Genomic DNA, 16,136 nt, shown 5'->3' with positions numbered 1-16,136 from the left:
TCCTGGTTGCTCGTGTAAAATCCGACAGGTGAAATTCAATCAATATACAAATTACTTGGTTTATTTATTTTTTCAAAGATGGCTCATGGGCGTGCCCTGTATAATGTGGAAAATAAGCAATGGAAAGGCGGGAAAATGAAAGCAAATCACTACATAGATAGACCTCTCCGACTGGTTCCGATGTATTGGCGCGCATCACATTGTATAACCTGTAGGTCTCATCCTCTGCCAAACTCAAAAAATTTGGAATATTCTCGCAGATTTTAGGCCAACTTTAATAAGTTTGACTCTGTTTTGAAGTAAATCTGATTTAGCCGAGCCATTCTATAACAACTTACAGGGGAGAATGAACACTGTCTTCAAGTGTCTAAAAACTGTTCACCAATGTGTAGTTCCTCTTCGAAGTCCTAACCATGCGAGCAAGTTTCCATCAGAAAAAGTATGACATTTATCAAGTTTCCTGATATACACGTGCACTACATTGTGTAAAGAAGACATTCTTGCCACTATGGATGGACAGACCAAAATTACAAAATCTCGTTTTCCACGGAGTGCTCAGTTTTAAATCAAATGATTTGATTACGAGTTTTATGCGGCTCTTTGTGGTAACTTGGTCTGGTGTATTCTGTATGTCTCGATAATGGGTTCAAATATCTTTTCTTTGTCCCACGCTCGTGACAAGACGAAAAAAAATATTTCTTTATTTCTTTACCGAGCTCAGAATTTACCATCTCTCTCATTTCTATCTACAAACATAACGCTATCTACATTTCTGATCCTAGCAGTATGCTGGACGCGTGTCATATGAACCTTGCTCAAAGTGGAGTCTCTGTGGCTCAGTGGTAGGGCATCGGAGCGCGGAATCTGAAGGTCTGAGGTACGATTCCTCATGGGTCTCAGAATTTTTTCTTTGTCCAACGCTTGTGACAAGACGAAAAACATCTTTCTTTAAATATCCTATTGTTTGGCTGCACGTGAAAACGAGGAAATAAATGTTAAACGATTTCGGGTGAAATCTTCTGCAAAGCAGTCCTCAGCTGCTCGATAACTTTGCGCGTTGTTGGCGACTTCGAGAAAATTTCCTGAAAACTAGTTTTGATGGATCTGTAAGGAAAAAAAGATAAGAACATTATTAATCTGATGATATCAAATATCGCTATACTTAAAAGAAAAAAATACTCACGATTAATAACTTTAACTGAAAAGTAATGGGTCGTGTGAAATTCACCAAGGGGCATTTCTTAGCTATCCTGACTATAACCAGTTGTTTGAACCGTCAACTAATGCAATGACTTTTAAAAAGGGTCAAAGCAGCTCGTACTTGAGTTAAAATTTGTATAAACTGAGAGCGAAGCAAATCTATCATAAAATCAAGTGACAACAAACCGATCAGAAACCTCTCGATTCTAATCGCAGGTTTGCTCCTCAGAAAACTCACGGTTTATTTGCATACGACAAACATCTTCGCAGCTTTGGTAAAGTCTGCCAACAACCCTTCTAATCTAACTGAAAGGTACCCACCGTCTTGACATGATCAAATTCTCCATTTCTCGTGATTTTGCGGCTGCTGTGTTAATGATTTCATTCGAAATTCCCGCCAGGCGAGCAACGTTTAACCCGTAGCTTCTCGCGGCCGCTCCATTCACCAAGTGGTACAGAAACGTAACTGACGGTACGGGAGACATGACATTGTTGTCTTCGCCTTCCCCACCATCGGCACAGTGTTTGGCGCCTGGCTCTTCTGATGTCATAAATGCCATGTGGCTGTTGGTGACTTGGTTTGGGAATAATCCGTCCAGCTCCGCAAGAGACGGATAGTGTGTTACAAACAGAGTCAAGCTTGCTATCTGTGGGGAAAAATTAGTAGGATTGAAGGGAACGTCCTACACAATTATGGTATATTGCCGAATTACAGATTTTGCACTGAGAGGTGGTGCCTTCCTTCGGCCATAAGTGACACCAACCTTACTTATGAAGTGGTGAGCTGTAGCATAGGCAATAGCCGTGCCGTCATGGGTACTAGTACCGCGGCCTAGCTCATCCAGAATGACAAGTGACTTAGGAGTAGCCTGGGCAATGATGTCAGACGTTTCCTGCAACGAAAGCAATAGTCGGTCAATGAACTGTTACAGTGTGCATCTTAATGCTAAATTAAACTAATCACAAAGTGTGTACAACATAATGAAGTGTCGCTTTAAATCTTTTATTATCTCGTTACCGGCTTGAGTAAACAGACTTAACTGTAGATGAAAATAAAATAAATTTTCAACTTACCTGAAGTTCAACCATGAATGTACTTTGTCCTTTGTAAATGTTATCTGTGGCTCCCATCCTGTCAATATATGACGTAATTGCAATAATACAAAAAGTAACAAAGGACTAGAAACCAAACGAGCGTAAAAATGAATTTTGGCTTAGTAATATTTTTTACCTGGTAAAAATTGCATCTAAAACTCCAACCCGTGCTTCTTCGGCCGGTATAAAAGAGCCGACCTGGGAGAGAATAACAATCAGAGCAACCTGCGAAGTAAAGTGTGAATTAACTTAGATTTAACCTTTCTTAAAAACAACGACAGTAGAATACAACTGCTTTCTTCAAGGTAGAATCGTACTTGTTTTATGTAAGAACTTTTCCCTCCCATGTTTGGTCCTGTAATGATCATGCAGCGATTGCTGTTGACCTACAAAGAGAACAATCGGCAGTCAAACTATGTACTGCTAAACACGTACCCATAATCTTCCCGAAATACTCCAAATTCCAAGACCGACAGAACAGACATTTTCATCACTTTCCCTTAAACTCTAGTTGGGAGAGTTTAGGACTGAGCTCTCGCCTGTTGGACAATTGAAAGGAAAGGAAGCTAATGATGCCCCAAATGACCAGAATTACGTGAACCCTGTTAATCAGAGACACGCAGATACCTCACTACAGTTGCCATGTTTTTCAAGTCGATTTAATCGCACCTAGGCTTGCATCTCTGCTGTGCTTTAGACGTAGCCAAATATTTCACTTAATTTTCTGTTCGTGTTCACACTTGCTGCCCGTGCTCATAAACCTCCTGGTAATTTATAATTCACTTACATCCATTTGCGTATCATTCGGGACGAACTGTTCATTCTCTAAGAGAAGCGTATCCAACACTGGATGTCGTCCTTGTTTAATGTAAATATGGGCTTCACAGTCTTTTATGACAGGCCTGGAACAACAAAATCAAGACTGAAAAGGTTGTAATGAGTACTAAATTGTCGCTTGTTTCACAGCTCGTCGGTTGAGTCTTGCTGAAGTTTACTCAATCTCGCCTGATAGGGCGCCCGTAGAGATGGGGGAGGCTCTCCCATAGAAATTTACCCCAAGGGTTTCCTGAATCACTGAGACTTTCGACATGCGACTAAAAGGTAAATGGAAGAAAACAGGAAGGGCGTTCAAGATACGAGCAAAAATTATTCCCAAATATAGCGGATAAGAGAGGTTTTTCGTTGTCCTTCAAAACGAGCGTTGCTCAAGCAAACTTGAAGGATACAAATATCATCTCACCTTTCCGTGCAAGTCACACTGTTATGTAGTCAAAAACTACACAATGAGGTTTCAAAAAGGTTTATTCTAACAGAGGGTTTATATATATATATATATATATATGTATATATGAAAAAGACTTATAAATGTCTATGTTAAATGAAAAGAAAGAGTTATCAATCGTCGTTATAAATTCAAGGTTCATTTTCAGCAACGCTTTGCATGTTTGTCGTAATGTTCTATTTCTGTGGTGGTATTTGAACAGGTTAAAAATGGAATTAATGAAACCAGTGGTTACAACAACAGGACGACTCAAACGTGTTACAGTCACAATATATTTACTGCTGTTGGATGAGATGCCAACAAATATAGCACACACTAAAACGGGTATTAAACACAAAAGTAAGGTCAGTATAATAATTCTGGTTGTCTTCGAAGCTTTACAAAGTTGGAAGCGGCCTGCGGTGAAACTTGCTCCGATCGGATTCGATTCTCATAACGACGGGACACGAAGTAAACCGAAATACGACAGTAAATCATCACGGGCACGTTAATAAATGTAAACGAAGCACGAAAAACTCTGATCGTACGCTTTAATCTATCGACAAGAAAATGAAGGTTGGCAAACATGCCAAGACCCACGAGAGTCAAGCTACGTGCAGTAAAGAAGGTTGTATAACGATAGGTGTGTTTTATCGCTACAAAGCGCACTACACTTATGAGGGTTAGGTGATGCAAAGATGATAATATAGGAATAACGAGGATCAAGGAAAGAACGTTTCCGTTTTGGAGATCTGCCCGTTATAACATAAACTTGTGCAACGATGAAACTTGGTTGAACAACAATTCCCACCAACAGATCTGTACCTGCCTAGCAAACCAAAACAACGTTATAATTTGTTTGCAATCTAAGTGATGTCTTCACCAACACCGCATAAACAAAGGCACATGATGAGCCTCTGCCTCTGCAGTAAGTTTGCGGCTTATGAAGACTTTTTTCCTCATATAAATAGCCCAATGCTGCCACTTACATTAGAATATTTCTCGGTAAATTTAACTTTTTCCTGCGGAGCGTATGATTACATTTACGGAAACGCCTTAAATAAACGTTTGCAAGCTTGTGTCTTCTGATGACCGCTTAATACTTTGAAAAAATTTTTTTCGTGAAGTGCAGACTTTGTCCCCATACATATGTAAATGAATATATTTTATCTTAAATTTACAGTGTAGCTCAGTAGCTAATATTTTCAACTTTCGACAAGCAGACAATAGATCAAAAACAGAATAACACCTCACTGTAACAAAGTATTACCCCACGACGCATTTAATGGAGAATATTCCACAAAGTGCGCACGAACGATCTTTATTCACGAGTTGAGATGCATCAAAACTCACTCGTTCGCTGCGCTCACTCGTTCGTTGTTTGATGCATCGCAACACGTAAATAGTGATCGTTCAAGCACTTTCCAAGATATGATGTTTCTAAATCATATATGCTGAGATTTTTTCTTGCTGATCGACACATTTTAAAGATTGGAAGTAAACGATTGCGAAAATAAACCGTTCATCCAATCAGAGACAAAAACAACATCGCACTTCACAATGTAAATCTCATTTTGATTGAAATAATAGGACTTTTGCAAAGTATTCTCAAGTGCCATTTCTGACGGTACCGTGTTTGAATTACCGCAAGGTAAAAAAGGTCGCACATTGTAAAGTAACTTTCCACAAAGCATGAAGACGTGTTTCACTTAGTGTATTATTTCAATTGCCATTCCGAAAAGAATGAGAAGCGGAAAATACAAGTGGGCAGCTTATTTCTTTACCAAATCGGAAGCCTTTCGAGAAATCAATTATGGATATCACTGGCAGCCGCAAAAAATTTACTGAGTGTTAGTTCCCAGAGATCTGCACAATTATTGAAACACAGGTGTAATTGCTAATACCCTGAATTTTCTACACCTTATTCATGAGCCAATAGTTGGTGAGTAAGTCAGCCAATAGGGACGCTTATTTTACCGGCGTCGGGTTACAAAGATATCTTTATGGCTATTTCGTGTCAAGATAGGAAATCTTTTTCAACCTTGAATTCCTTTCTGATATGGGAAGTGCGTTAGATCTTTTACCTTCAGTAGAGTGATCAAATATTAATTTGAAACAGCCCTCACTTGGACTTTAAACTTTCAAGAACCCCCAAAAAGAACACAACGTCACAACTGAGGGCAACAACCTTCACTCTTCAGAAAAAAAAAGGGCAATACCTTCACTCTTCAGATAAAAAAAAGAAACCAAAAAAACAACACTTGGACAAAGTTTAATAATTTTAAGATGTCTCCATCACAAACGTAGGTAGAGTCACTATTCTTCGGTGCCCTGATATGTGCATCTAAATTTCAGCAACCTGACGCATTTGCCCCGAAATGTCCTGTTTCTATAGCAGTATATGAACGGGTTACAAACAGAATTAAGTAAACTAAAAGTTGATACGACAGGATGACTCAAATGTACTACTGTTACAACATAATTACTGCTGTTGGAGAAGATGCGCAAAAATAAACCATACACTGAAGGAGGCAGAATACACAAAAGTAAAGTCAGTATAATAATTCTAGTTGTCTTCAAAGCTTTCTTCTCCTTGGCAAAGTCAGCAGCGGCTTGCAGTGACACTTGCTCCGATCTGATCTGACTCTCATGTCGACGTGACACAAAGTAAACCGAAATATGACAGAATATAATTACGAAAAAGTTAAACATCGAAAAACAAACACGAAAAGCTCTGACTATCGGTTGTAATCTTTCGTCAAGAGAGTGAAGTACGGTTGGCAAACAAGTCATGACCCACGAGATGGCGACTGCCGTAATCAGGCGACGATTAGTACAAACAGTGGTGTAACGATAGGGGTGTTTTATCGCTACAAAGCGCTCAACACTTATAAGGGTGACATGATACAAAGATGAGAGAATGGGAAGGATAGCGAAGTAAGAAAACTCTTTTTCGTGTTGGCAGAATTGCTCCAAAGATATTCCCCTTAGAACGTTAATTTGTACGGCAATGAAACTTGGCTGAACAACAATTCCTACCAACAGATCTGTACCTGCCAAACAAGCCAACAAAAAGTTATAATTTGTTCGCAATCTGGGTGTTGTCTTCACCGCTGCGACCACCAACGCGTTCATGAGAATTATCACAGGCATGCTAAGACCATTGAGGATTATCGCGATGATGGCAAAGCTTGTCTTTTCTGTGTCATAGCTGTTGCTCCAGACAACTCTGTTCATAACACAGGTTCGTAGTTGGGGTTCCTCAGCGAAATCAGAGGTGTTCATGACCATTCTTGCAAACGTTGGTTCTGTTTAGTCTTCAACTGATTTGATATAGTATGAAGCTAGAGAAGTAATATACTCCCGAATAGAAAACTGTTGCGCAGAGCACTTAAAATAAGTATCTGATATGACGTACAACTATTATTTCGGGAAGCAGCAAACTTTAAGCACCCATTTTGAAGATAACAGAGCATCAAGCAAATGTAATTTCGTTCTAAAGGACATCAAGCTAAGAGGTAATGCGACTAATCGCTTCGCTAAGAATATATATCAATTTAACTCGCTTAAGTTCAATTATTGTCGAGGGATATTACGCAAAGCTCCCTCCTATTACATTTCGATTCCGCAAAATTTCGGAAACTGCCGAGTGGAAAATACTCAAATCGCAATCTTTAACGGATGTCCAAATGTACCTCACAAATTACTTTCAAGAGCTAGCCAGAAAAGAATAAAAGTTCACAGAATGCAAAGCGAGTACATTTCCCACGGTAACAAAACCGAGAGAGGGCCTTCTACCGAAAGTTACGTCGCAAAACCTTCTTTCAGTTACCGTGCGCATAAGAATGACATTTTAATGGAAATTTGTACAAGTGTTCCTTGAAATCGAATTCTAATGTCAGGTATTTTGACGATATCTCTCACGAGTCCACGAGGCGAACGAGTGAGAGTTAAAATCAGTACGAGCAGAATAATTCAAATCCGCAAGCGGATATGTTAGAACTCTGATTATCACTTTAAAGATATTACTTACAAGGACAATTTGTAAAGGACCGTGAATGCAGAGAATTTCAAAACAAATTCTCATTATGAAAAATTGTTTTCTCTCAGAAAAGATGTTAAATTCAGCGTCAGCAATGTTGGCAAATCTAAAATCCCTTCCACCATGCTGACAAACTCAGGACCTTAAATAGAAAATATTTCCCATTTGATAACAAGCCATACCTGGTAAAACCTCGTTGACTGGCCACGGTTGCCAAGGAGAACAAGCAGTCGAGCGTGGCGATATGACATACGGCACGCCGGTATCTTGCGCACGCTTCTGAGAAGAGCGCGAGAAATTCTAGCCACGCCTCCTGACAGCAGATTGACAGTTGTTCTCGCCACTGGCAAAGAAGTTTGAACTTGTCCTCTACGAATGGTGTCCTGAATCTTGACACCTGTTTCGTACTGGAAAAACCACACACAAAAGTGATTCATATCGAACCTATCGTCAGTAAATCAATACCTTAATACAAAACCGTTCGGAAAATTTTGTAGTTCGGAAATCGCACAGCGCTATTCACTGCACAAACCGCTATCAAATAAGCGAGAATTTTACTTAAAACTTACTTAAAACCGCACAGGGCTTACTTCGTTAAAATTTTAAAAAGTTAAGGCCACTCGTTAGTGATTAGGGATTTTATTAGTTCGCCTTTCTTCGCTCTACGACTGGTCTTGAAAACTTGTATCAGCTTCTCAACTAATCAGATAAAAAACTAAGACAAATAATGACTTGGTCCCTCGCGTTTATCCGCGCTGCAAGTAGTTTGCCTGTTTATATTTCGAGTGCTCATTGGCTCCTTGTTTTATGAACTTGTGTTCGAATTGCTGTTAACTTTGGTTGTGTCTTATGAATCGAAAAGCGCTCCAATTCAAGTAGCCAATGAGAGCTCGCGGTAAAAGCAAGTCATCTATTAAAAGCGCGGGAAAAACGTGAGTGACCACGTTTGTAATACTAGGCAGCGTTTGATTCACATTTCGCTCATGACTGATAGAGAGACTGGTGAGAACTTTTTAGCCTTAGTTTGAGAAGGTTTAAAGACAAAGGTAGGAGTATCAGCAGCAGAATTATCTTTTAAAAACTATTTCAAAATTAAGCAGTAATTCCTTTGCAATACTACAATCAGGCACCTTATAAACTGTTCCCCAAGGAAAACATGACTCATCACCTCTTTTTAAAGGTGGAATGATCAGTGGAAATTAGATGCAACGTTTTATAAAATGATACAACGAAGAGAAGAGGCTTAATGAGCTCTGGAGACTTACGCGCTTATTTTTATCCAGTCGGCAGGCACAGTCTTCAAATTCGTGTTCCTTACTTCGATTAAGAACTGAAATAAACAATACAAAAACTTTGGTTAAAACTCAGTTCCTATGACCTTGTGATCAGTTCATTCGGGGCTGTATAAAGCGCTGATTAGCGATTCGTGCTCATTTTCAACATGTTCACTCTTCTCTTCAGAAAATTCAAGTTTACTACCCTAAGCTGAGCAAAGCGAAACAATGGATTGAAAATACCTCGTTTCCTGAAACACAGCAGTAATCCAAAGATGGATGTCGTAACACCTGTCTAAACTCTGAACGATGGTTCTTTAAGTCGGTCAGAATCTTCTCAATTTCCTAATAAACGAAGAAACTCTTAAACAATTCATATTGAACGTAGAAGAAATTTTATAACAGTAGGTGAATTGAAAAACTGTGCGCTTTGTTTGAACATTTATTGGAACAAAATGGTCTCTGACTCACCAAATTACATTTCATTATCATGGGGAACTGCGTTAGATCACAAAACAGCTTGGTTTTGTCACCGTCTCTGGAAATAAAATGGAACGATGGCCAGGTAAGCTGAACAGAGATAGCAGTCGGCCATTTCTCTTTATTCTGATGAGCTAGATCTTTGATTTAGATTCAACATTTTTAGTTACGCACTGATAACTCGAAAGAGTCAGTTAAAAGTTTTAGCACATGAACTTTGACAACGCTACTTAATAAGAAACCGCAAAACCTAACTTTGCGTCATAAAACCGTCTACGAATGAATTTCATGGTTTACTCTCTCTCTTCCCTTCAATCAGTGCAGCTACAATTGAAGGCCTTCCACTGAAGAGACCTCGATTCGAAATTCCTGTGTTCTGGCTCGCTAACAAACAGTATCTACCCTGAAGTCGACGGTCTCTTCAGTTCCGGACTACTACATCTGTATAACCGTTTGGGCGTTGAAAACCAAACAGCTAAACTCTTATTTAAGGAATGTTAATTACTTGGCAGCCTTTTCATCAACCAGTCGAAGAAAATCTTCAACATCCTCCAAATACGTCGGCACCTGAAAAAAAAATTAGAAAAATAAAATCTTGGTCAAGCTTTAAGGTATGTGAAAAACGTGTATAATGACATCGTAATGTCGACACCACTTCATTGTACATACCTCAGTGAAAACGTTTCTTAGAAGTGAAGATTCAAGTTTGCTCGTGGCAACATCTTTGCTTGACTGAAGGTGTTTTGCAATCCTTACCAGAGATTTTGTTATTGTGACAAACTCTGCTGGTGTGCACTATGGTGAGCAATAAAAAAAAAACCATCATAAAATGCAGTTTTACATTCATCAGTATGAATTTTGAGCGTCACAAAGGTAGCTCTACAGTTGAAATCTGAACCAGGAGCAGATTTTTGTAGAGTTCTGATAGCAACCTCTCACATGACTTATGCAACCTGTGAGCCCAAAGGGGAACATTGTTTTGTGATGGCTAATATTTATGGCCAAGTTATGCGAGTTCGAAACACGGAGGCCTGGTCATTAGCACAAGGGATTTTCCACCGAGAAGTCTGGGTTCGAACTCTGTTCAGGGTTGTATAGGACCCGTTATTTAGACGAGGTCTCTATGAGAAGGTTGTTTTCATTAACAAATGTCCTTTCACTGTTAGCTTTCGGCCCTCTTGACACTGTTCACAAAAATAAACGTTCAGATAAAAGATTCAACTAAACTCAGGATAGTTTAGAGCGCGTTTTTTACGAAACAACTGTTGAACTTTGTTTAAATAACCGGCCTATAGTGTTCTGCTCTGATCTGCTCTTTCTTGTCGCCACCCTGTAGTGTAAATGGGTTAAAAAACAAATTTTCAGGGAAACTTAACGAAATGGTGAGGAATAACTTGCACTGAACTAGTATTCCGTCCAAAAGAAGTAGCAAATCTTCTTGGCACTTCATGTTACAAAATTCAGGACAAACTTTCGTCGTAAATGGCAATTATACTCAAATACGCGAGTAAAAAGCTAAGCAATTCAGTTTTTTGACTCGAGGACATACATTTTCCGAATCTGTTTTTTCCTCTTGCGCGAGACCATCCAACATCTTTCCTTCCCATACCCTTCTTATACCTACACTGTACTTCCTCTCGAAAAACAACGTTACTGTCGACCTGAACAAACCTTTTTATGGCAAATGGTGCATAATCCTCTCTCCAGGTCGGGAAGCTGCGACAAAAGGCCTTTTAAGGATGCTAAACATGATGCACTAGGACCGCACAACTCTGTCACGGCGTCAAGCCTCTTCTCGATCTCACTGATTGAAATGTACACAAAAGATGTTGAGTTGTTAGAAAGGAGATGAAAATTCTCTTTAAAGGGTTTCTACAACCGTGCACCTTGGTGCATTCACAGAACATATCCGTCTGTTGCGCAATGGGGACAACTACCTAAGCTAAATGTGCCTTCTATATGACACGTTATTAAGAAATTGTATTCACATAAAAGTGAGAAAAAGAAAAATACCCCAGAGGCAAGAATAGACAAAAACAAAAAACGGTTGAGGGTGGAAAATGGACTTAAAACAAAAACGTTCAGTGAAAAATTCAAGTTAAACCAGTCCAGATCCACAGTTATGATTGGTAAAAAACAACATGGGAAAGAGCAACCTGCACCTAACATCTCGAAGAGGTTGTGAAATCCATTTCTTTAAAAGCCTTCGCCCAAATGCAGTTGTTGTGTGGTTAATGATCCAGAAGAGTGACGACTTTTCATTACCATTTGTCTGTGGATAAAATTACGATGTTTATGCATCTTATAGTAAGCTAAAGAAATTTACTTAAATTTTGAATAACACTTCAATTTTCCATTTCTAAAACGTTTCATGCTCGCAAATTCTTGGAGCTAGTTGAATTTTTAGAGTTCTTGACTTATCAAGAAAAGTAATTCAATCAAAACAAGTGTAAATATCAGTCAAGCAAAATACCTGATTCTTAAATATTTCCAAGTTCCTCAGAGTTTGGCCATTTAATTTTAGAAATTTGTTCTGTACAGAAAATCTTGAAAAGTTACTGTGAATTAAAAAAAAACACATTTATCAATTAATACCAATTGAGAATCAATCAATCCTCACATATAAGAAGCATATCTGTCACATGCATTGCTCAGGAAATACTACTGAACTATTTGAACATACCTTATCGACCTAAAAATTTTTTCCAGCCTGAAGTCTTTAAGATATTTGACAAGTGCAGCAAAGCAAGACTGAACTGATTTGGGAAGCTTGAGGATTATTTCCAATGCTGAACTGTTTTCCTGCAGTTCCTGGGTAATGTTTACTTTGCAGAGTTCTTCATTCCTCGCTGGCTTTTGTTCCTCATAAAATTCAGTAATGCATTTCAGAGAAGTAGAATGATCAAAAAATTGATCAGGCATTCTTTCAAGTCTTATACTATCCTCTGGTCTGCATAACAGTAACAAAAAACACCATTAACCTTAATGCTTCTATTGATACCCGAACTTCTAAACAAAAATTTAAAGGGGTTCTTGCAAAATATGTTACAAGCTTATCAAGGAATGCTGGACAATAAGGATAGGGATTTGTTAGATACATCTTCCATAAATTGCATCATAACTTTAAAGAGAAAGAAACTTAATTTTTGGCATCCTTATATTTGTGAATTCAGAACATACTGCAATAATTGTTTGCTTTAGAATATTGACATAAAAGAAAAGGTATTACAACCCAGGTTTAACTATGGTGAGATCCTTTCTTTGAGCTTTGGTACCACCATGAAAAATTTCGAAATGAATTTTTGTGTATTATGGAGTGTTCTGTTAACATCACAGATTGGAGAATTCTGCTCTTATTGGGTAGAAATCAACCACTGAACTTGGATAGTCCCTGCCATCATGTAGTATATTCTCCTCTGACCCTTTAATGGGAGGTTTTTTCTTAGTTTTGAGGTTTCCCTCTAAATGGAGAGAGTTTATGACAAACCTTTGCACCCTTGTAACAAAATCCTTGATGAAGTTCTCTGTTTGGATGGTCAGGGATTCAGGCAGCAGTAATTCTTCAGGGCAGATGTGTTCCAAATGTGCCTCCAGCTCCATATAGCTTGGCCCATCTTGAAAGTCATCATAGATGACATCACCAGTGGATGGTTGAACTGCCTGAATATAAAATTTAAAACCAAACAAGAGGTCAGGACTGAGCCATGTGGTTATTATTTAACATGGTTTAAGGGTGTGAGGATTTGGAAGTTTTCATCCTAGAGAGACCCAAGTACATCTATTTTGATATCTGAATGAGAAACATTGAATTCTAGGACTGACTCTGCAGGGAACACAAGGGTCTTTTATGAAGGGACTTGCCTTGAGGATCTTTGTGAGGAACTCTAGGCTCCTTAAAGCAGGGAACTCCCACGAAGTTTTTTTTACAATGGACCTAATGCATCTGTCATACATTGTAACTTAGGAGGGACCGCACAAATTTTTTAAGGGAGTAGTTGACTTTCCAAGGGTTAGTTAAAAGTTAAGGTAGACCTGAAGACCCTAAGGAACTCTCACACAATTATGAAATTTACTTACTACCAATCCAAACAGCTTTCTATCACTGCTTATTTTAGAATCCTGTGGATCATCTTCAACAAGACACATGAGATATCCACTTCCCATCTCCACAGAATCTGCTTCATCTAAATCTTCCATAGTCTTCATATCTTAGTGTCATTGAGGTCAATACAAAATTGAATTCAAGTAAAAAATATGGCAACTGTTTGGTGAGAATTGCATATCAAGATGACAAGACTGAATGTTTTCAAAGTTTTGCAAAAAGAGTGATGAGGGCTTAAAGGATGGCAAATTGTTAATGGGGGGCTCTCATCCTTTATTCTCACCCCTCATGCTACACCCATCATCCTATTTCAGGCCTGCACAATCTCAAACAAAGGATACCCTCCCCAACCAGGGTGGTCTTTGTATACAATGCCTCCAATTCTCTTGTGAATACTTTACTCTTATTTTCTCCAGCAGCCTTTAATGCAGCAGTCTCTGTTTGTTTCACTACTCCAACTTTATGACCTTTACTGACCAACCTGAAAATATTTGGTTGTCATAATACAATGCCTGTAAGTCACTAGGAGTCAATTGTCGAAAGTCCAGTTCTTGGTTCCTGCTTCCTGTCAGCTTATCCTAAACCTTATAAATGGTCTAACTCACCAATGAAATCTAAATGGATCACTGGTAGGGCAACAGACCATAAAATCCAAAGGTTTGAGGTTCAATTCTTTCTGGAGGACTCAGCTTTATTCTCTTGGCCCTACTCTCATGACAAAACAAATAACAACCTTCTTTTTTCTTTCATATTCTAGCTTTTATGACATTCTGTAGCAAGAAGTGGTGAATAGGAAGGCGAGGCAACTTATCCTGATAAGGATGCTTGTCCATTTCAGGTAAATCTTAAAATAATGGGCTTTTTGGACTATGTGCATGTGAGGGTGTGGCATAGAAACATTCAAGTATGGGTAACAATCTATCTTCCTATCTAGAGGAAGAGGAATTTTTTTGTAATACATCCTAATAGAATTAATCACCTTTTAACATGAACATGAAGTCTGTGGGTGGGAATACTTGCTGTCTTAAAATTATGATCCCAATGGCACGTGATATTCAGTTCCTTGGCAGCAATCTGAAAAAATAGGTTAGAGTCAGAGTTAATAGTATCCTTAAAAAAATAGCAATAGATAAAACTAAGCTTTATCAATTTCTTTTTATCTGTGGCTGTAGCTAAGAAATTAAGCTACCGACTGAAATTTCATGTGAGGCTTCTCAAAGATAGCGTTCAACATCAAATGATTGTTAGTGTGTAACCTCAGAAGTGCCCAACATATTTTACCAAGCGATCACTGGCTAAAAATCTAGCTGGTGATCATTGCTTTTTCATCTACTGAATTCCCCTGGCAGCCAGCGCTCAGCAACTGCCCTACTTATCTTTAATGATATACCTCAGAATCCTCTCCAAAGAATCTGTATCTATAGCCACACTCCACAAGTAAAATGACATCAGGATACTTGGATTTAACTTCAAGAAACTGAAGTTCTAAAGGTGTATATGTGGATTTAGTCCTTAAGTTGAGAGGTTTATATCTTTCTGTTTCATTCTTTTCTACTACATTTTTGATGTTCTGAATTGGTCTTCCTGATGGACGTGATGTACAAGCAAATTTAGTGATATTTAAGTTTTCCTGATGAACTCTTTCATCAAAATCCATTGGTTCTGAACCATCACCATCCTTGTCATTGATAGCTTCACCATTGCTCTTGTTTTTATGATCTTTGTCTGGCTCAATTCTGTCTCCATACATTTCTGTGACTGGCAGATTTCTCAGCTTTTTGTCAACTTGTAAATCAGTCATGATTGAATCTTTTCTAAAGCAGTTCAATTTGGCCATTGTAGAACTACTCAATACTTCCTTATTGTTCAGTGTGACATGATCTTCAACTATTCCAGCTTCCTTTATGGACTGAGTTAGACTTATTCTTTGCCTTTTTGAATGTGAGCTTGGATTGTTCTTGTCTTTACTGTGAGATATATTACTGGCACACCTCTAATATTTTGAAAGATCACAAATAAATATCAATGAATTGAAACAATAAATCGAAATCCTCCCAAGCTTCATTTTTGTGTGTGTGTGGATTGTGGATTTCAGAGCCCAGCTCTTGCAGACACCACAATTGCTTCATGGTGGCATGGATAAAACACAGGAACAAAAAGTATTTGGTGCTCACTTGCATGCAAAGGTTCTTGAATAATCTCATAATCTCATGTTCAAAGTAAAATGCAAAATTTACTTCTTCAACTCATTGACTTAAAAGAGGCGGATGGGGAGGGGGGGGGGGTGGGTGGTGGAGGGGTTGTTCGGAATTGGCTAGGTGAGGTAGGGTCTAATGGTTGTTTATACGATAGCCCAAGTGTGATGTAAACAAGCTTCTTATCTTACTACAATATCGATATCAGTTTCGAAACACAATGTCAGTGTACCAATGAATAGCTCTTTTACTAGAAAGCATACCTTAGCACCCTTTGTGAGCTTATTTCCATCAGCTGTTGTCCTGCCGGTTTCACTGGAGGAAGGATCGTTCACCGGACAATGTTTGGTGATGAAAAAACTGGAAATCGTAGTCTGTGACTGATCTCTTGCTGATGAGCCACTCAGAGACTGGTTTTTGGCGGCTGATTGTGTGGAACAACGTAGCTTTCCGAGATTTAATTTTCTCATATTGAACTAAATATATT

General features: G+C 38.6%; 1 protein-coding gene across 1 annotated transcript; it reads right to left on the bottom strand.

Annotated features, from left to right (window-relative positions):
• Positions 1–60: 60 nt before the first annotated feature.
• Positions 61–16,135, bottom strand: LOC131779757 (DNA mismatch repair protein Msh3). The gene is made up of 23 exons (XM_059096353.2): positions 15,913–16,135; positions 14,845–15,447; positions 14,434–14,528; positions 13,796–13,935; positions 13,430–13,560; positions 12,840–13,012; positions 12,036–12,302; positions 11,826–11,910; positions 11,515–11,624; positions 11,024–11,156; positions 10,022–10,147; positions 9,858–9,919; positions 9,344–9,410; positions 9,116–9,217; positions 8,864–8,928; positions 7,781–8,005; positions 3,083–3,197; positions 2,613–2,681; positions 2,432–2,520; positions 2,275–2,332; positions 1,965–2,093; positions 1,522–1,847; positions 61–1,104 (listed from the first exon to the last, which is right to left on the bottom strand). Exons 1-23 carry the CDS (start codon positions 16,117–16,119, stop codon positions 996–998), a joined length of 3,486 nt encoding a protein of 1,161 aa, XP_058952336.2. The 5' UTR covers positions 16,120–16,135; the 3' UTR covers positions 61–995.
• Position 16,136: the final 1 nt, after the last annotated feature.

This window comes from Pocillopora verrucosa, chromosome 4 (genome assembly GCF_036669915.1).
Source record: "Pocillopora verrucosa isolate sample1 chromosome 4, ASM3666991v2, whole genome shotgun sequence".
Lineage (NCBI taxonomy): Eukaryota > Metazoa > Cnidaria > Anthozoa > Scleractinia > Pocilloporidae > Pocillopora > Pocillopora verrucosa.
Note: the sequence above shows the minus strand (reverse complement) of the source record. Positions and strands in the feature narration are given on the sequence as shown.